This window comes from Botrytis cinerea, chromosome 2 (assembly GCF_000143535.2).
Source record: "Botrytis cinerea B05.10 chromosome 2, complete sequence".
NCBI classification, from domain to species: Eukaryota; Fungi; Ascomycota; class Leotiomycetes; order Helotiales; family Sclerotiniaceae; genus Botrytis; species Botrytis cinerea.
The window spans coordinates 2655028-2675045 of record NC_037311.1 but is presented as its reverse complement, the minus strand read 5'-3'; the positions used below and the strand labels follow the sequence as shown (position 1 = coordinate 2675045).

Here is a 20018-nt window from a genome sequence, read left to right as displayed (position 1 = left end):
AACAATATTTGGATGGAGTTGCAAAGGATGGAAAAGTCACTCAGTTTGTTGATATGCCACGTGGTCGTCGCTATTGTGCAAAGTGTCATGTCACTAGTGAAGACGAGGTCCATGAAATGCGGATCGAGATTATGCCTCGAAAACTCGACAACTTGAAGCGTATGGTCATTCATGCGCAAACAACATCAGGCAAGACCATCTCCCTTACTCTACCTATCAATTGTACCGTCAAAACTCTATACAAAAATAATGAAAACCTTACGGGAATTCCTTTTTCTGAACAACGCATCATTATCGATGGCAAACGTGTATCTTTTGGTAAGAAGTTCATTTACAGATCCCTGGGATAGATTGCTAATATACATAAAGATAGTACACTCGAGTTATACAATCTCGGATTAGCACGTAACAATCTCATATATTTCAATCCTATATTGGTGGTTTGATCAAGCTAAAATGTTCATTATTCAGGACTCGGATGTGTGTTCGAGGTTTAGGGTACCAGGTCTTAACTCCAATGCATCTCGACAATATATGGAGCAAGTGCCAGGGGAACAAAGACATCTTCAAGAAGTTGCAGCGGCGGAGGATACTGGTAAGAGAACTGTAAAGCGTAATGATGGAACTCATGATGTATTCATTGAGCAGATAATTGTGGAAGACTTTGTTCCCGCAGATCAATGGGATACCGAAAACATAGCAATTTTCAACCTCCAAACGGTAAGCGCAGCCGCAGTTGAAGGCACGATCGGTATAAAGCCACCACGTACTATTGTCTCTAGGTTAACATACATACATGGAGTACTACTGCCGTTACTCAGAAATTTGATTTGAGGACGACAATAATGATGATGGAAAAAATGATGGCAAGTCTCGCAAGGTCACTCTCGGTCAGTCAGGCACAAAAGCTCGATTTATACCTGTGGGGGAAAGGATCTCCCGCTTAAAAGACACAATCATTGTTGGAAAATAGTTATAACAATATCTGAGGAGATTTGGTGAGGTATTTTGAGCATTGGGTCGAAGTGCTAGTTATTAGGGATATAAACTTCAAGGGAATCTTAATATTACACTTGAATATATTTGTTAGAAATAGATAGTAAGTTATACATATAGTATAATATATTGAATATACAGTTAAGTCTATATATCTAGAGAGCTCGAAAATAAAGTTTTATAATAACATATATATATCATATATACACTATATATACTATTTCCAATATTCAATTATATAAACTATATATATTAATAAAAAGCTTTATTAACTTCTACAATAATACTCATACTTTAGAGTAATTTATAGTATCTATGTATTTATTGAAGTTCGACAATCCTATAATCTATTATTATATTATAATATGAGAATGATCTTTTTCTGAATCTGATTTCTCTTATTTATGTCAAATAAAATAATATATAGAACCTATCGAAAGATTGAGTAAGAGAGACCTCTATTAACTATATTACTATGCGTATATACATCTTAGTCCCCTCATGGTCCCTACGAAGGGGACTAATATATCTGTTTATAGTTTATTTAATCTAGTCTGTTTAGATTATCTTACTACTAAGTATATATTACAACGGATTAGTAATAGGCTGTAGAATCACTAATATATAGACTATAATGATACTATAAACCTCAATAATTTAATTATAATATATTAAGGAATATTAGATATTCAAAAAAGTCTTAGATATATATATAATATTAATTATAAAATACTTTAAAAATGTCGTAGGTCGAAAGCATATGAAGGGTGATTATATATATATATAATTATATATATATAATATGGAAGCATGCTCGGGCGAATGACTAAAAAAATATATAAGTAGTGTGACACGTGATTTTGATTGAAAAATTATATGAGATTAACTTTCTTTTTTTACAATTTGAGGGATTAGATCCCTTTTTATGCTTATTCGCTTAGAATCAGCTTTCTTTATTTAAAATCCTTTTCCTAATCCGGTCATTCTTTAAATAAAGAATCTATTATTCCTTTCATTCTTTCGAAATGACGATTAGGTGATTAACTATTATCTTATCGATCTTATCTAATCGATCTATATAGCTTTCAATCTTTCATTATTAAATTATAATTCGAATTCATAATGAAAATTACTTTATTCTTATTTGAATATACATATATAAATTAAAAGATATCAATATTATATTATATTATTATTTTTATTTATAAAAACAATATTATAAACAATAAAAAATATAGGATATAATTTCTAGAATAATAGATCCTAGGAAATACAAAATACAATAAACAAAAAGGCTTCATTAAAATTAATAATATTCTAAAAAATTAGTTTTAGAATAAAAGAATAAATTAGAATAACATAGTTTATCAGTGAGCAGATTATATCATTGAGCGGATCACTCAATTCACATACAAAATTCGTCTATATATAATCATACACTTTCTTTATATAATAATATAATTTAAAGAAAGCTGAAAATATTGAGATTTAATTATATAAATATTATAAAAATCTAATTATTTATTAAAAAAATCAAATTATTATAATAGTTATTATAAAAACAACTTTTTTGTAATGAAAATTGTAACAATTTCTATTTTTTCTAGAATACAATAGAAATATATATATAAAAGTTAGATTTCTAAGAAGACTCAGTTTTAATATTATTTTTAATCTTTTTATTTTTCAAAAATAATGATTAGTTATTAAAATAAGAATATTTAAAAATAATTAATTTTGATGTATTTTCAAATGATTCGCTTGGTGATATGATCTGTTCGCTGATAAACTACGTTATTAAAAGTTATGAAATTAGTATTTCGTAATGAATAGTTTAGAAATAATAATGTTTTAAAAGCAATTGATTATTTCAATTATTCAAATGAAATGAAGATTTATATAAGGGAATAGGTTTTATTATAATATAAAGTTTTGTATTTAAAAATAATTTTTAGTTTTATTATTACAGTTATGAGAATTGTAATCAATTATAATCTTCTTGAATTTCTATTTGAAATTTACTTTAAATTATTTTGAAAGATCTCTAGATACTTTTATATGATTCTAGAGGCAGTTTTTGTAATACTAAGTCTTATTTAGACTTAAAAATAAATCGAATATATATTATAATAGTAGATTATTAAGAAAAAAAGAACAATAGAAGTATGAGAAGTATAGTGATTAATTTCGAAGTAGTAAAGCTGTCTATATATTAAAGATATTCATTCTTCCGTCAAGGGGAGAGTTATGAGTATTGTGCGATTATATATAGACTTGTCGAAACTTCGAAGGCTGCGTTCGGAATGCAAGAGTCAGTTCTGCATCTACTAATTGTGAAACTCCGGTTCCCCATTGAACCTGAAATATCGAACGATGTCTCACTTCAAAATGCGCGCTGTATTGAGGATTCGCCAAGGGGTGGCTCTTAAAATGTAGCAGATCATTTTTCATATAAAGTAATATAGGATAAAGCAAATAATCTCATTTACAATTTAGACTTAAGGAACTTAAACTTTTTGACTTGTAGGGAATAATATCTTGGCAAAACTGGAGGCTCTTCAGACGAAACAAATCTTTTATCTATCTAAGACGGAAACAAAGAGTGAAAATCTGTTCGACATATCTCGGCTGTCCTTAAGATAAGGTTTATCTTGAAAACAACGATAGATAACTCGATGGTCAATATTGGGAAAGATCGTATATGTTCTCAATAGATTCTTTCTTAGTGGTCGTCAGCAGCTAAATGTCGGTAAATTTCTTAGGTATTATTTTCCGGCGGATTGTTCTCCGAAGCAAGTGGGGCTGTCTAATCTAGTCGCTTCTGGAAGCTTGTCCCGTCCAAGGGTGCTACATGACACTCTATTTGCTAGGATCTCGGAGTACAAGGACTATCCCTCCGCCGCAGGGACAATCATCCTAACCTAGGATGGAATCCAAAGCATTTACGAATGGCAGTTCGCTGCTCTGTACCGATTCATATAGGCTATTCGACTTCAACTTGCAAGGTTTACGATCATCTGCTGTGTTTTTTACTACCCCGCATTTCCACTTCGGTTCCTTTGATTGGACCTCTTCTTTCCCTGAAACAAAGTCTATTTTCTATAAGTTCTTATATTTTGATCATTTGCGTCGATTTTATCTTCTAATGGTAGCATGCTCCGGTAAAGCATGTCACGAGGACCAGAAGTCTTTATATCATGGCCTCCCCATTCCGTTATTACTGGCTATCGCTAACTTGAAGGGATCCACGCCTTATAATTTGCCTAAAATTCAGGGCCGTCTGCCGTCTTAGTATTTACAGGACTGGAAAATTTTATATTAATTGAAATATAAGGGTTCTCATTAGCAGGTCGAGATGTATCAGGTATACAGAATTGATTTCTGTCCGTATTCCGCAATTCCTATTGCTCCTCTACGAATCTCTACGAGTCATATTTAAAGAGGAAGGTCGCCAGTGCTGTCCTTCACATATTCAAAGAGCAGCTAGGTGTTCGAAGAGCTTTGAGAACTTATTCATTCATTTACCATGCGACCCTTTCCCCTTCTTGCTTTAGGATCACTGGCTTCAGCAGCTGCTGTCGTCGATGTCACGAACGGTGCGAAAGTTGAAGCTGAGACTGGTATCCTCAATGGAGTCACGATTGGGGATAACCCAGGAGGCTTCTCCGGTTCTGGATTTGTCCAGGGATTCGATGCTGCAACAGATAGCGTTACGATTACCTTTCAGAGTGCCAAGCAGGCTTTGTACGATGTGGTCATTCAGTATGCTTCTACCTCTGGCGAAAAGCAGACTACGATGTCACTCAATGATTCGGGAGGGTCTGGAATCGTACTTGCAGCAACATCTGAAGAAAGTCCGTGGGCCAATGCAACGGCTGGTCAAGTACTTTTGAACGCTGGTACCAACACGATCACATTCACCAGTAACTGGTTGGTCTTTCTCGCGTTGTATAAGCAATGTTTTGGTATCGTTGAGCTAACTTTTTAGGGGCTGGTATTTTATCGACGCCGTGTACATTTCTCCTTCGGCTGCACCTGCAAAGCACCAAGTCACAAGCAAGTTGTCCACACCGAACCCTCTCCCTATCACCCAAGCTTTGTTCAATAAGCTTCTTTCCAATTATGGTAACGGTTCGATCTTTTCTGGCCAATCAGAGGCCGCTGAGATCGCATGGTTGGAAGAAAATGTGGGAAAGACACCAGCGATTATTGGTCTGGACTTCATGGATTATAGTCCAAGTCGTGTGGTATATCTCATTTCCAATATGATTTCTGGCGAAGCCACTAATATGTGTACTTAGGAGCATGGCACATCCAGTCACGAGGTTGAAGATGGAATTGCATTCTCCAACAGAAATGGAATTGTCGCATTTCAATGGCATTGGAATGCCCCATCGTGAGTCTCCCGCTGGCCCAACCGTAAACTCCCTAATGTCACTAGGCATCTCATAGACAGCGCGGCCGAGCCATGGTATTCAGGCTTCTACACCGCTGCCACAACGTTCAATCTGACGACCGTTCTTGCCAACCCGTCGAGTGAGGACTACGCCCTCCTGATCAGGGATTTGGACACTATCGCGGCTCTACTCCTCCGCCTCCAAGCAGCCGACGTTCCCGTTCTCTGGCGGCCTCTTCACGAAGCCGAGGGTGGCTGGTTCTGGTGGGGCGCCCAGGGGCCGGAAGCCTGTGTGGCTCTCTACCGGCTCATGTTTGACCGGTTCGTCAATCACCACCAGCTACGCAACCTGATCTGGGTCTGGAATTCTGTAGCTACAGCCTGGTACCCCGGCGATGACATAGTTGATATTCTTGGCTACGACTCGTATCCACCTGCTGGCGACCACGGCGCCGTAAGCGTTCAATACCAGGCATTGATTGCTTTGGGCAAGGATAAAAAGATGGTTACGCTTCCTGAAGTGGGCAATATCCCCGATCCTGATCAACTAGAGCTATATCATGCGGACTGGAGCTATTTTGTGACATGGAATGGGGCGTACATTAATACGGACGAATTTAACAGTCTCGACTTTAAGAAGAAAGTCTTTAACGATCCTTCAGTTATCAACCTTTCGGATCTAGGTAACTGGAAGTCAAACTAGAGTTATATTTAAGCCTATGTGTGTACGTGGCATAATATAGATGGTCCTTATTCGGCTATTGTTCAGGGTGAGTTGGGAGAGTATCTTATGTATCAATAGAAGTACGAAAGCTGGGGATTGTAAACACCGGAGGTTTTGGAAAGAAAGGATTGTTGATACCAGCATGTGATGAATTTGTATATAAGTAGTAGTAGGAGCATTCATGGTTTTCATTGATTCATATCTACGCCGTCTAGCAAAACCGTTAAATTTGATTAAGTTCTACTTAATTTCGGAAAAGATTTATGAACTGATCTTTCTATATATCGTTTAGTAGTGCTAATTTTAGAGAGCTCCAATATATAATAAAATGATTAATGCAAGCACTAATTGATTTTTAATCGAATTCATAAAGAGTAAAAAATTATTTTGTTTAATAAGGTCTATAAATTAGAAAGTAAACAATTGTTTCTAAGAATATGTCACGGTGTCGATCGCGTGACTAGTTGGTCCTGTCGGAGGGATTAAGATAGGCGCTTTTGCTAGTATTCAATTAAGTCAACCACCTTATTTTCTGGCCACCCCTGTTGTGGGCCACCCTTTTACACCAAAAATCGCTTTTTTGGCCTATCAATATCTCACTCAAAATTTAATATTATTATACAAAATTTAATATGATGAATCTATATATCGATATTAGTAATATACTAGATTTTTAGAATTTTAGGATTTTTCTGGATGGAGAGCTGAAGCTTCAAAATATCGATTTTTCAATTTGTATATAAATCACATACAAATTCAAAATTTCAATTAGAACTCTAGTAAAACTACAACAAAAATAAGGAAAAATAAACTGTTCATTTTTTTAGTAGTTTTAATCTTATATCTATATAGAAGTTCAAAAAAAATATACAAAAAACTAACAGTTATAGATATAAATCTTTTGCAGGGATTATTAATCCCTGTAATTTCGAAAGTACCCCTATATATATTTATTTAATAGAAATTTCAATATATTTCTGAAGCTATTCCATTGATTATAATCTATTAATATAATAAAAATTTTCAGTTTATTTTTATGAATTTTTATTAAAAAGTTATAAGAGTTTTAAATGGAATTTTGAATTTGTATGTGATTTACATACAAATTGAAAAATCGATATTTTGAAGCTTCAGCTCTCCATCCAGAAAAATCGCAAAATTCTGAAAATTCGTAATTGAATCTAAAACAATTCAAATTATACTCATATAAAATCTTATTAAATTATATTGTGTTTTGATAGAGATATTAATAGGCCAAAAAAGCGATTTTTGGTGTAAAAGGGTGGCCCAAAACAGGGGTGGCCAGAAAGTAGGGTGGTTGACTTAAGCTATAATCCGATTGGGCTAGCTTGTTTATAAAAACTCTATATATTTTCAATTAGGAAGATTCTGTATTATAGCTTTTTAAGCTATATATTGTTATTAAATCTAATATAATTAATCTAATAGCTATATATAGGAATTGAAAGTGAATTATTATATAGTGATAATAAGGTGTAAGGATATATTTGGGATATAATATACAATATAGGGTTGAAATAGAATGAGGAAATATATATACTAAATGTCCTTGTCACGTAGCATATGAGTCATATGCTTTCCGCGTACAATGTTTGTTTGAATGTATGTAATAGAGAAAAAGGGGCTTTGGAGAGTGAAAAGTGAAGTTGTAATAATTACAAAGTTGTTGAAGAGATTAGGTTCAGTGATTGTCTATGATTATTTATTGAATGGGAATGTTTTTTGAAGAATGCATCTGCGAGGGATGAGGGATGGTTGAGGGGTTAGGGGGGGGGGGTTGTTTGTTTAGGTGTGTTTATTATTTTTGTGGGGGACTTGGGAAGGAGGAGAGAGGAGAAGAGACTTATAGAGGATGGGGAGAATGATCGGGTTTTGGGGTCTAGTTGATTTTATTATTTGAAGGCGAGGCGAGGGACTCGTGGATTTATTTCTTTGGTTTGGGTGGAGTGAGAGCTTAGGTTGAAATCTTGAGATCCTAAGAGATTATTTGAGGTAGATAAATATGAGGAGATTTTTGGTGACTTGGAAAGGGGAATGAATACGAGTGTGGGGTGGATAGGAACATGATGTACTCAGGAAGTTTTGGAGGGTCAATGGGGGATCTGATTATTTTGCGGTGGATAGATAGATGACTAGTGATCAATAGATATTCGACTTGGATTCCTTTGAATTGTGGATTATGAGTTGATGTAACTTTTGAATGTGATGATAAGAGTGAGCTTGGATTCGAAAGGTGTTTTGTTTCATAGACCGCTATTCTACACACTCTATCCCTTATCAAATATATTTGATAGACGGATGTGTTAGTAGTATGGTTGCGATTATTTATTTATTTATTTTGTTTTACATATTAGATACCGGATATGTAGGTAATTACTAGCATAGTTAGTTATATACATATACAATGATGTTATATACCTCGCTTTGCTTTACCTCATCTTCATTCACTTCTTATAATACAAGTCCTATAGCTCCTATACTTCGAACATTCATTTATATCTGATTTGGGATGGAGCTTGTATGGGATTTACATGGTTGTTATAGGTGTTGTGAGGTGAATTTGTTTAGTTTTTTTTAATTCTTTACTTCGGTATTGGGGTTGGTGTTTGTGGCTCTTTTCTTCCTCCATATTTCATTATTCACTTATATAGAAATTGTTGAATTTACTTTTTGAGGATTTGGGGAAAGATCTCGCGATGTGACAAATCCCATTCAAATGTTTATTTAAGTGTATATAAGAAAAGAACATACAGATATTACACTAAGAACAATCTTTCTAGAACCCGAGATCACAAACTTGAACGAACAAGAAAAGAAACCAGAAAGAAAAAGTCAGTACTTGAAAGGTGTGAGCAAAACTATCATTTTGCTGTTTTGAGGAGTGCTTGTTTGTTTCTCTGAGCTTTTAGTATGAATTCTTTTTATCTCTTCTAAAGCTCTTCTTAGAACTAAAATGATTGTAAAACAAAATTCAAGACCATACGTGTAAAGTATTCTTTTCATAACTCTCAATATTGAAGGCTTTCACATCAAAAAATCTTGTAGTTTTTGACATACAACATAAGCTGACAAACTATATTTACAAGTGTACAGACACCTCACTTTATAACCTGAAAATGGCAACCAACTTCCTAGATTAAGAGGGCTGGCTCCTATCTACATCTGTATATATATATTTGTATCAAGGTGTACTTTGTGTCTATCTTATATGCGTACTTTGTGTTAAATTTTGTATTTAGAAGTAATGTACATCTCGACCTAAATCCTCACAGTTCCTATATGCAGAGACTGCAACCAATTACCTATCTGTCACATTCCAACAGCTGGAGTTCACGGTCGAAAATGATCTTCAGCCCAACTGCGGATGCTATGAAAGTTCCGGCAAGTGTGAGGTTCTTTCCAATCGGCAACCACTCTACCAGCGTCATCTGACCAACTGAAAACCATCGGGGTAAGATCACCATGGCACTGCACAGTCTGCCTAAGATAGTCGATGCAGTGATCTATAGTTGCTATCAGCGACACTATTCTGTACGAGGTATCTTGTATTACTCACCAACGTGCATTCTGTGGATTCTATGGCTTTCTTTTCTCGGATAATATTCCGGGTCTAGAGCCATCCTCACTTTATTCTAACCCTCTGTTAACGGTCTTGCTAGGCAGGGTCAAGACAGTTCAAGTCATTCTTGTTAACTCACCACACAATGAAGAGTATGCATTACATCTAGACTTTTTAATTCATTAGCTTCCAGTAGATATAAAATGTAGGAGGGTACGAGACTTACGCAACCTCGTAGTTACCATGTTCATCTTTCCATGTCCGTTCGACCATACTTGTGGCTTCGTCTCCAACAAGATTCATATATTGACCTACAATTAGTTAGTTACATGCGGCAATCCTCAAATTTACTTACTTACCTTTGAGCAGTTGATTCCATGCTGAATCTATTTCTGGCGAGGGTTCTCCGACATACTGAGGCTCCCCTTCGATTGTCTCTCGGTATAAAGTCCCATTCTTGTGGAAATGAAGACCGCCAGTAAAACGAACAGTTTCTTCGGAAAGTATATTTTTGATTGGATCTTTGAAATGTCGCATGGTTAGCCAGTAGTCTGAAGTATTATTGAATGAAGATAGATACCTAACTCTGTAGTAAAGCCTTTGAGAAAACCGTCGTTGATGTAGGCGTGGGCGAGACGACCATGCTGTACAAACAGAGCGATAATAAGGATCGGAAAGATGGCAAACAAAGATAAGGAAGCGAAGTAGAATGGCCTAGAAACCGATACTTTTGAAGAGTGACTGCTTCTCACTGTAGGCTGATCTTCAGTTTCGGAGCCGTCTTCAACAGAGATGTACTTTGCTGTCTTGTCGGCCCAAAAGACTTTTATGAATGACATCTTTGCAACAGAAAATTTGACCAGAAGTTCGCTGATGAATAACTGGTGTATGGGTGGTAGATTTTGAAGTTGGGGATATAAGATTCCTCGGTGTAAGCCAGAGAGTCTTTGCAAAGGAATGCCGTGATGTTGCGATAACTGAAAGTCTAGCCAAGATCAGGGATTATCTCGAGAGGGGTTCTAGGAGCTGTGCTTCCGCATAATTCCACCGAACTCCGATGACGAGTTATCTCCGTTTTATCTTTCTACAGCTATGAAAAGTCAAAATACGAGATCACATTTGAGGAACAAGAGAGTTGATAAGCAAAAGAGGTGATTAAGTTGGGAACCTTGAAACGATTTTGACTTCGATCGTCATGATATCTGATCTACATTCTCCATTGTGGTTAGTATGGGGATCAAGTATTCAGTCAACCTAGCGGGGTAATATTCTAGGAATGTTAGCTTAACATGACTGGGTTGAAAGTTATAGAGTACAGGAGTACGTTAACGTTCTTGACTAACTACCGGATTAAACCGAGTGGAAAGTACCAGGATATACCCCTCACTAAACCCTGGCCGAACACTTACCGCTGTACCGAAACTAGAGTTGGACAAAATACATAGTTTGAGGAAAAATTGTCTGATTCTGTGTTAACCTTATCGCGCTGAACAGGATATTAGGCTTTTTTGAAGATCTAAGATTATGAACCCCTTCATTTTACTATTAAAATTTCCCAAAACTGAAATTATAAAACTGTTTATATCTCTCTATTAAAAATATATATATACATATATATCAAGTCTTAGTTGAAAATACAATATATAATATTAAATGCTTTTCTAGATATATACTCCTAAAGAATTATCTATATTTCTTATAGATTTGAATAGAAACTTGTATAAATTATATATAGAGAGTTATTTGTTAAGCTTCACTGAGAATCTTTTTTCGATTAGTTTTACATAACGTGGTTTAACACCGAGTAACTCATATCACCGAGTGGCCTTTTTCAAACTATACTAAAATTAGACTTTTTCTAATATTTATGTTTTAATAACTAAATATTTTTTTGGGAAAAAGAAAAAACTTTTAAACATTAATAAAAAATTAGCTCTTTAAAAATCTAGTTTTCTTATGATCATTTTCATTACAAAAAAATTATTTTAATAATGACTCTTCTATTAATTGAGATTTTCAAAAACAAATTAGATTCTTTTAGTACTTATATAATGAAATATTATATATTAAATTTTGAAAAAATCGTATCAATAAATGAGAAAAAAAGTGCACAATTACACACAAATAAACTTTGTATATATTTAAAATGAGCCACTCGGTGACATAGGCCACTCGATATTAAATCATGTTATTGATAGTTATTAGATAGTTGAGTAAAGATGCACGGACCTCTAAGCACGTGATCGGTTACAGCAGATTATTTATCGTAGACTAAGATAAGTTCCAAGCCACGCTTCGAATTACCTATGAGAACCTCATCATTGATTACAATTGATTTGCTACCACTTGCTCCAGTTTCGCCTCCTTCCGTAAATGAGATTTCTGTTGAACTAAAAAAGTAAGAAATAAAAACGAGGTCTCGATGTTTGTGCGTTGTTGACATATGCACAGACTCAACACTCATCAAAGACAAGCTCTTCCTTGTATGTTCTAATATTATGATACGTTTCTCTCAACTCTAACTGAAGATATGTCCACACCATAGTACCTCAAGGTTTATAGATCGCACGAGCGCCTCTGAAGATAAACATTGTTGATAAGTTCTATTACAAATACAGAGTTTAAACAAGAGAATTTAATCCAAGAATCACATGGATTCAATTCACATCATGGTATATTAAGGTTCGCGGATAGTTCGGATATTCCCAAACGAAAAGTTGTTTGAGAGGCTCTGCTGTCAACACAAGGCACAGACAAGGGTATTTAACCTTAAAATCACATGGGTTTGATTCGTACCATGGTATATTAAGGTTGGTGAATAGGTCGATTATCCTGAAGAATACTGCTTATTTGATTTTTTCGCTTATAAATTCAAAATACAAACAAGGGTTTGATCTCTTGATTACATTAAGATATGACGAAATAAAAGGCCGCACATGGGTTGGATTGAAAGATAAACTTTTCGAGTGCAGTTATCGTTAAATGTCATATTTGGCATATATTTATACTTTGTAGCTAGCATGTGTTGTTGACCAAGGAATTCCTCAAAATGGAGATCCGACCTTTATTAGGCCTAATACCGAGTGATTGGGGGCTTAGGGGTTGGCGAGGTACGGAATGCTCGAGTTTCCCCATTTCCTTCGTAACATGGTTAGTTCGTCAAGGGATTCATTTTACGGATTCCGCGGCAAGTGAATAAAGAAGCGTCTAGAGTCATGGCAGGAAGTTATCGTCAGAAGCGTCCTCAACCTCAGAATCTGAAAGCCGTTTTGCTGTTTTATCGCAGTGAATGGTTCCCAATCTCTCCTCTTTCATTCATACCTACTGCCCAGAAAACCAAAAATCTCTCATCTAAGAGTTTCACAAGGTTACGAAAACTTCCATCAAACCCGTCAACAACATGGCTTTTCAAGATACAGATGAGAGTAAACTCCCCATGCTCAATGAGGAGGAAGATGGAGATTCTATTTCCTTTGCTACTTCACCACAACCGCAAATTCGGCATAAGACCTGTTCTATACTCCTCATCGGCCTCGCTTCGAGCGTCCTGCTTGTTCTCTCAGTTGTTTGGGCTTTCCAGTCCATCGTTCTACCTACTCATATCAATACTCAACAAATCCTCAAAAATCCCTGCGGAAACTCATCCAGTGAAGCTAGAGCCCGAGGATGTCATTTCGACGTGCTTTCGTTCTGCTGGGTCCCAGATGAGTGCTTCGATCGAGAACTGACAGAAAAGTTCCGCAAAGCCGGGCCGTGGGTGTTCTACACCGATCAGAACAAGACTGCATCAGTCACTGAAGACCAATTCGGCTCCGACACACAACCTGTTTACCTCACCAATAAACTGCATAAGACTCATTGTGCCTACAACATTCTCAGATTCCACAAAGCACTGACCGAAGGCCGAATGGTTCATAAAGAAGATGTCTTGACTCACACAGAACACTGTTCACAAGTCTTGACGAGAATCAATGACCCGGATGACATTGAGGTTAGGGCAAAGATTCAATATCCAGATTGCGGTCACTTCTCGAAGGACTTTCCGGGGAAAGCAAAGGATGATGCACATAGCCACCATCATGGACACTCGAAAATGGAACAGGGCTCTGTAATTTCTTAGATAGCTTCACGGGATACCTATGGATATAGTTGTTAAGAAATCCTTGCTATCAGCACGCTGTAACTCATACCTATAACTGCTCTTTGCTATCAATTTGGACCTTTGCTGTGCCGTCTTTTCTAGGAGATGAAAAGGGATATTGTACATATTCATCATGTAGTATGGAAAATTGAAAATAGCTGTTCTTTCCTAAAAGTCTATTGAATTACTTTTCATGAGTTCACTATGCTTTCTTCGTCCAGCTGTCTATTCTGGCTTTGTGTTCAATATTTTAGAGTAAATATTTACATGTAAACTCCACGTATGCGCCAAAAACTAACAGATTATGTACTATATTGAAAACTCTAACTTCTCTTTCGTCAAATGAACTACAAGCAATCACTTTTCTCAATCGGTCACCTTCCAACTTTTAGGTAGTGCTCTCTCTGGCTCCTTGGACCATGCCAGCAAAGCATCAAAATCGTTACAAACGTGCATAACCCCATGATCAGCCACGCGATGGGGGTCGCCTTCAATGTGACCCTCAGCTGTAGAATCAGCGAAGCACATCAAAGCCTGCCGGACGTAGTTGAAACAATGTGCCTTGTGCTCTTCCCATGTCAACGTTACACCGCTGTGATATCCCGGCAGTTCTTCTTTGGGAATTCCGGCAGCCAAAAGACCAAAGTCCTCAAGTATAGATGTCTGTCAACAGAGGTTAGAAGTCTTGATTAAAGTCTCGGAAGCGGGGAAAATGGCCTACAAGACAATGCATTTGATGAAAAGCAGCAATTTCGAAAAGATCTCCTGCAAATAGTTTTTGAGGTCCGCTGCCATCATACGGCGTGGCTCGTACAAACGCTAAGAATTTTTGAATTAGACTTGTTCAACAAGTTGGATGATTTTCATAGAGCTTTTTTACCATGAGAAAGGCCTTGCCAGGAGCTAAGAGTTTGATTGAAAACACCCCGATCATGGAATGCATCAGCATCTATCTGGTATTGATCTGGGCCAGATGGTTTGGGGATGCCCCTTGAGCTAACATCTATTCTTGAGGTCAGTGACATTCGAGTGATCAGGATAGTTCAAAAGGCGAAGGAAACTTACCATGAGGTACGAAATGATTGTAATCACTTCCTGCTGGCCAAATTTGATTACTATTGGCCCCAGCTTTATTGGTGCCATTCCTCAAGATAATACCAGTGGTACCGAGAAGGCAGAAAATGAGAATAATCTCAAGGCAAAAACGAAGAATGTGCATGCGGGAAAAGAAAGTTTCATGATTAGAAATGCGTTTGATTCTGCTAGTGAATGTTGAGTCTTCTGTATCATCATCCGACGACGAAGTGCGTCCAAGTAGCTTGTTTTCTTCCATTGGAGTAAGTGCAGCGGTAATAAAGGCGTTTTTGACAAATATAAGAAAGCAGAAGAGAGGAAAAGCAAATGGTATAGTGTGGAGTTATCTTGAGAGCGTTAATAGGTAGTACAGGTCCTCTAGTTTTCATACATGACCCTGTAAATTGGCAGCAATCAGGATTTCTATCTTTCCCTGATCGCGTAAGCTTCTCTAGCGAGCCCAGAAAGCTATTTTACTAATAAGCGGAAGTAAAGCACACCATCGCTTGTCTTGTTAATATTGATATCCGATTTGCTGGGTGTTAGCCCGCTTGATCACATGAAAATAACTCTCTTTCGGTTTGATAACTCTGAAACGCTTAAATCACTCGGGAGAAGTAGCAGCGAGGTTCAATTATATGAAACCTTGCAGATCAACAAAGTTGATCATATCGAGGTTGGGTAGAGGGTCAGCATACTGTTGTAGATCACAGCATTGCTCCCCATAATTAAAGGTTTATTTTTAAGTTCCCAAGCACACAAAAGTGGGTCATCAATTCAAGGACAGGGATGCTTCAATATACTTTAATTTAATGAAGTAAGCATAATCATTGGCCCACCAGGCCCAAGCCTCCGGCCGACAACTACAAAGTACTTTGATTGAGTTTTTGTTAATTCGTTTGCTTACGAACGTACTCACAATGTAGTCAGCATAGGCCTTCGCTTATGCCTAGTACGAAAACAAAAGGTCGGTGATTACAAAATTGCGAAAAATCGAAGTGTAAAAAAAAACCTTGAGAGAACGAGATAACGGCCTTCTCCGTGGATGTAAGTGGCAGGACTAAACCTCTCGACGTGTCCAGATATTCAACCCCACCTTTCTCCCGCCCAGAGCGGGAAGCCCAGCATGCAGCGTGCGCGTATCCCCAGTTCCATTGGAATGGAGATTTCTCCAAAACACAGCACTACCGACAACCCCGCGTACTGTTAACTCGTGGATAGCCTTGCAATCGACAAAATTGCACCATCTTTGATCCTCGATGGCCCAGTCTACTGAGATCTTGGGAAAACGAGTCCCACAGCTGGAGCACTCCACATCAAGCACGGCAAAAAAAGTGGTCTCCCTATTCGTTGTTTGATTTCTCGCGGCAGGGTCGGTTGCCCAGTCGTAGTGATTCGTATACTGCTGCCCTTCTAGATATCGTGTCACTTGCAGGCTCTCCATCATCTCAAGGTCAACGTAACCCTGATACTCTGAAGCTCTGGACCTAATGCATTGGACGACAGGGTCGTCCGAAGGCAGATATGCAGTGGAGCTGGTTCGCTCATGTGTAGCTACAGCCTGACCATCAGTTCTGACGGCACGAGAGGGTCGGAATTTAGACTTTCTACTCGACTCGTTAACACTATCACCTGGATTTGCCATCTAAACCTTGACTTACGCAATTTTGAGCAGATGATCCGCCTCTTGAGAAGTGATAAAATTCTCAATATGTTGGATAAGTGGATCATATGACAAGGTGCGGACTATGTATCGTGGCTGCGGACAGGAGTTTCTGGCAAAGAAGCTAGGTACCGTTATGGATCGTGGAACAGCGGAAAACGCTGCAGCAAGAAGGGCCACGATGAAAGAGGTGTAAAAGATCTGCTTGAGATCCATTTTGTGTAAATAAGAGTTTGCTAATATAAAAAGGCCTAAAGAAAGCCCTGAATAGAAATCACAAAGATTGGAGATGTCTTTCTGATAGAGTGATAGAATAGATATCTGACCCGCTTTATATGCTCGATGGCAACACAATGGCACAAGACAAGAGATGCCAACAATGACATGTGCCAAAAATTGAGAACTGTGAATCAATCTCCAAGATTTAAAGTTTGCACCTTCAAGGAGACTTAATAATCTTGACTTTTTGTCGGTAGTTGGAGAAATAGTTATACTAAAAGTGACAGTGGCGCAACGTTACTCTGTGGGCCGATCCTTCTAACCCTGTTTCCCGTCAATGTGGCACTGTCATGGATATGAACATCATTTCACGATACAAAGAGGTGATCATTATGTTGTGGTCCCTTGCATATCAGAAGTGGTGTATTACTTTTCCTCTTAAGGTAATGTCGCCGGAACGTTTTGACATTTTTAGTGTGGTATGGGGGTGATAAGATTTGTATGATAATAACCTTATATAGCAGCATTCCATGTATTGATACCTTGACTAGGATGAATTCTATTCAAGGTCTAACAAACATTAGTTCAGGTCGCTTTCAATTTATGAATATTTATATTCTAGTCCTAATATGAATTGAAGATATCTTAGTCCTAAATATGTGAATAAAAAATCATTTTACATTTAAAATTGTTCGAATTTATTTAAAATAAACAAAACAATTATAAGATCTTTAAAAGAAAAATCCTTCAAACTAATTTGATATACTTTACTGTCATCTTATTTTTTTTTTCTTAGATTTTCTAAAAAGGTTTGAAATTTTGAATAAGAAACCTGAAATATTTTTCTACAAAAAACTAAAAAAGACTTCAATAACAGTATTTTATACAGAAGTAGAGATTAAAATATCAAAAATAAGAGTTAAAATTACAATAGTTAATTATAGTCTATTATATTTGAGATATTAATTAACATAGAATATTACGACCTGGAATTATTTCCGCAATTTGTCCCAGACGTGGACTAGTACTAGCAACGGTTGTGCCTGATACAAGAAAGGTATAGTATAGACTTCTCAGCTTTAAACTCAAGTAGATTAAGATGGCAGTGATAACGGCGGTTCCCTTACTAGGCTGGTTGAGCATTGGACCGCTGATTCGCTGTCCCCTAATGCAGCAATCTGTATGAGATCAATCGCCATAATTCCCAAAGAATCTGGAGCCCGAAGTGAGCGTAAGTATGGCTGCTGAATCTTTGTATCCGTTCACGAAGACTGTTTGTCTTCGCCGACGTGATAGAGTCAACAAAGCAGGCTCCGCATGATAAGCTCCCCTCGTGGAAAATTCTAAGAAAAAACAATATATAAACCTGCTTCTTCCCGCTCTCTCTAGAACTTCATCAGACTCACACAACTGTCAAGTTACATATCATCAAAGGCCTTAAACTCTTACATTTTCACTCAACATAAATTTACCTCAAGCCATCATGCAGATGCTCAAGATCACCGCCATTCTGGCTTTCGCTGCCACCTTTGCTGCCGCCGCCCCTGGTGCAAAGCTCAACGCTGCTGCGAAGCGCCAGACTACCGAGTTCGGCCCTTACCCTGAGGATGACTACAACACCAAACGTCAGACCACTGAGTTTGGCCCATATCCCGAAGATGATTACAACACCAAGCGTCAAACTACCGAGTTCGGCCCTTACCCTGAGGATGACTACAACACCAAACGTCAGACCACCGAGTTTGGCCCATACCCCGAAGATGATTACAACACCAAGCGTCAAACTACCGAGTTCGGCCCTTACCCTGAGGATGACTACAACACCAAGAGACAGACCACTGAATTCGGTCCTTACCCTGAGGATGACTACAACACCAAGAGACAAACCACCGAGTTCGGCCCATACCCCGAAGACGACTACAACACCAAGCGTCAGACCACCGAGTTTGGCCCATACCCCGAAGACGACTACAACACCAAGCGTCAGACCACCGAGTTTGGCCCATACCCCGAAGACGACTACAACACCAAGCGTCAGACCACCGAGTTTGGCCCATACCCCGAAGACGACTACAACACCAAGAACTAATGTAAGATATCTATGCACTTTCGTTTCCTCAAGAATGAACTTCAAGACTAACGCTTTGAAATCCGTAGCTTCCTACGTTCAAGGTGAAACTGCCCGTCCAAATTAAGTCGCAGTCACACCCGGCAATTAACGCTACTTTACTGATGCTTGGGTTTCACCACTGGGCTTACTTTCGATGCTGAGTTGTCTGATATGTATCGGTGACATCTGGATGCTCGGATCTAGAAACAATTTATGACTACAATATATTTCTCACACTTGGCCTATAATTCTAAATGAAGTGATTTTGAATCTAATATGAGTGTTTAATGAGTACTTTTAAGCTTAAAAGTGACGATAGCCAGTGTAAATGCAAAAAAACCCCCCCCAAGTGAATCTAGATTCGACTGACGCTACTCAGCTTTTGAGAGCCACGAATCTGCCACTGGGCAGCTTTGAATCCAGTGCTGTGCTGTCAAAGAGTCTTCGATATTCACATATCATATATGTTTCTTTTGAGCTCGGCTACTACATATTCAAGCTCTCGTCACTACAGTATAACTGTGGTTGTTGTAGCTCCGGCGAGGAAATAGATATATGTAATGCTCTGCAGAACGTCTCCAGAATAGCTACAGGCATTAACAATCTCTTATATAATATTTATCCCAAGACAAACGTGAAAAAACAAAACGAGAGGGTAAGATTCAAATAGCCTAGCCATACCACTTGGTACGATATCGAGACATTAAGAAACGGCTCCATGTATTGTAACAACACAAGTATTTGGCTGCATCTTTTGCTGGAGGGGTATTCGGCAGACCTTGCATCCAGTCTGATTTATTTCTCTGATCTGGAACAAATTTTCTCGCTTGAAGTGCTTGATAACGGTGTCGATCTTGGCTTATTACAGCACAATATTCTGGAGCTTATCGCTTACTCCACCTACCCATTTGTCGTTAATATGTCTTGTGGGTTCTTGATGATGGTGTAGCATATTATTTACCACCTGACCTAGGGAGGTTTTCAATATATCCTGTCAACGAGTATGCGTCGCATCTACCGGATAATATTGTCGCAAAGGGAGAATTCTTCGTTTCTATTCATCATTCGTTTTTGCTTCTATGGCATGCTACATGAGCTGTTGCTAACTAATTGCT

General features: G+C 37.7%; 7 protein-coding genes across 7 annotated transcripts; 4 read left to right on the top strand and 3 right to left on the bottom strand.

The window, feature by feature from the left end:
- The first annotated feature begins 148 nt into the window (after nucleotides 1–148).
- BCIN_02g07530 (hypothetical protein) lies at nucleotides 149–1072 on the top strand. The gene is made up of 2 exons (XM_024691527.1): nucleotides 149–318; nucleotides 370–1072. Exons 1-2 carry the CDS (start codon nucleotides 162–164, stop codon nucleotides 444–446), a joined length of 234 nt encoding a protein of 77 aa, XP_024547298.1. The 5' UTR covers nucleotides 149–161; the 3' UTR covers nucleotides 447–1072.
- A 3084-nt stretch (nucleotides 1073–4156) lies between these two features.
- On the top strand, nucleotides 4157–6359 carry BCIN_02g07520 (hypothetical protein). Its single transcript, XM_001551034.2, has 4 exons — nucleotides 4157–4926; nucleotides 4985–5243; nucleotides 5298–5392; nucleotides 5438–6359. Exons 1-4 carry the CDS (start codon nucleotides 4523–4525, stop codon nucleotides 6093–6095), a joined length of 1416 nt encoding a protein of 471 aa, XP_001551084.1. The 5' UTR covers nucleotides 4157–4522; the 3' UTR covers nucleotides 6096–6359.
- Nucleotides 6360–9300: 2941 nt separating this feature from the next.
- Nucleotides 9301–10881, bottom strand: BCIN_02g07510 (hypothetical protein). The gene is made up of 6 exons (XM_024691526.1): nucleotides 10277–10881; nucleotides 10056–10217; nucleotides 9923–10007; nucleotides 9836–9866; nucleotides 9694–9769; nucleotides 9301–9640 (listed from the first exon to the last, which is right to left on the bottom strand). Exons 1-6 carry the CDS (start codon nucleotides 10533–10535, stop codon nucleotides 9468–9470), a joined length of 786 nt encoding a protein of 261 aa, XP_024547297.1. The 5' UTR covers nucleotides 10536–10881; the 3' UTR covers nucleotides 9301–9467.
- Nucleotides 10882–12913: 2032 nt separating this feature from the next.
- On the top strand, nucleotides 12914–14008 carry BCIN_02g07500 (hypothetical protein). Its single transcript, XM_001551036.2, has one exon. It carries the CDS (start codon nucleotides 13097–13099, stop codon nucleotides 13814–13816), a length of 720 nt encoding a protein of 239 aa, XP_001551086.1. The 5' UTR covers nucleotides 12914–13096; the 3' UTR covers nucleotides 13817–14008.
- A 6-nt stretch (nucleotides 14009–14014) lies between these two features.
- Nucleotides 14015–15298, bottom strand: BCIN_02g07490 (hypothetical protein). Its single transcript, XM_024691525.1, has 4 exons — nucleotides 14903–15298; nucleotides 14718–14840; nucleotides 14559–14656; nucleotides 14015–14500 (listed from the first exon to the last, which is right to left on the bottom strand). Exons 1-4 carry the CDS (start codon nucleotides 15168–15170, stop codon nucleotides 14204–14206), a joined length of 786 nt encoding a protein of 261 aa, XP_024547296.1. The 5' UTR covers nucleotides 15171–15298; the 3' UTR covers nucleotides 14015–14203.
- A 403-nt stretch (nucleotides 15299–15701) lies between these two features.
- BCIN_02g07480 (hypothetical protein) lies at nucleotides 15702–17045 on the bottom strand. The gene is made up of 2 exons (XM_024691524.1): nucleotides 16573–17045; nucleotides 15702–16518 (listed from the first exon to the last, which is right to left on the bottom strand). Exons 1-2 carry the CDS (start codon nucleotides 16788–16790, stop codon nucleotides 15972–15974), a joined length of 765 nt encoding a protein of 254 aa, XP_024547295.1. The 5' UTR covers nucleotides 16791–17045; the 3' UTR covers nucleotides 15702–15971.
- Nucleotides 17046–18008: 963 nt separating this feature from the next.
- Nucleotides 18009–19180, top strand: BCIN_02g07470 (hypothetical protein). The gene is made up of 2 exons (XM_024691523.1): nucleotides 18009–18883; nucleotides 18951–19180. The coding sequence occupies exon 1, from the start codon at nucleotides 18277–18279 to the stop codon at nucleotides 18880–18882; it is 606 nt and encodes a 201-aa protein (XP_024547294.1). The 5' UTR covers nucleotides 18009–18276; the 3' UTR covers nucleotide 18883; nucleotides 18951–19180.
- Nucleotides 19181–20018: the final 838 nt, after the last annotated feature.

Coding starts and splice junctions, on each gene's coding strand:
- BCIN_02g07490 (XM_024691525.1), bottom strand. CDS start 15,170: ATGGAAGAAAACAAGCTACTTGGACGCACTTCGTCGTCGGATGATGAT. Junction 14,841..14,902: donor CAATCATTTCGTACCTCATG/GTAAGTTTCCTT, acceptor CCTCAAGAATAG/ATGTTAGCTCAAGGGGCATC. Junction 14,657..14,717: donor CTGGCAAGGCCTTTCTCATG/GTAAAAAAGCTC, acceptor AAAAATTCTTAG/CGTTTGTACGAGCCACGCCG.
- BCIN_02g07480 (XM_024691524.1), bottom strand. CDS start 16,790: ATGGATCTCAAGCAGATCTTTTACACCTCTTTCATCGTGGCCCTTCTT. Junction 16,519..16,572: donor GATCATCTGCTCAAAATTGC/GTAAGTCAAGGT, acceptor CGAGTCGAGTAG/AAAGTCTAAATTCCGACCCT.
- BCIN_02g07470 (XM_024691523.1), top strand. CDS start 18,277: ATGCAGATGCTCAAGATCACCGCCATTCTGGCTTTCGCTGCCACCTTT.
- BCIN_02g07510 (XM_024691526.1), bottom strand. CDS start 10,535: ATGTCATTCATAAAAGTCTTTTGGGCCGACAAGACAGCAAAGTACATC. Junction 10,218..10,276: donor AGGCTTTACTACAGAGTTAG/GTATCTATCTTC, acceptor GACATTTCAAAG/ATCCAATCAAAAATATACTT. Junction 10,008..10,055: donor ATGGAATCAACTGCTCAAAG/GTAAGTAAGTAA, acceptor AACTAATTGTAG/GTCAATATATGAATCTTGTT.
- BCIN_02g07530 (XM_024691527.1), top strand. CDS start 162: ATGGTCATTCATGCGCAAACAACATCAGGCAAGACCATCTCCCTTACT. Junction 319..369: donor TGGCAAACGTGTATCTTTTG/GTAAGAAGTTCA, acceptor ATATACATAAAG/ATAGTACACTCGAGTTATAC.
- BCIN_02g07520 (XM_001551034.2), top strand. CDS start 4,523: ATGCGACCCTTTCCCCTTCTTGCTTTAGGATCACTGGCTTCAGCAGCT. Junction 4,927..4,984: donor ATCACATTCACCAGTAACTG/GTTGGTCTTTCT, acceptor CTAACTTTTTAG/GGGCTGGTATTTTATCGACG. Junction 5,244..5,297: donor ATTATAGTCCAAGTCGTGTG/GTATATCTCATT, acceptor ATGTGTACTTAG/GAGCATGGCACATCCAGTCA.
- BCIN_02g07500 (XM_001551036.2), top strand. CDS start 13,097: ATGGCTTTTCAAGATACAGATGAGAGTAAACTCCCCATGCTCAATGAG.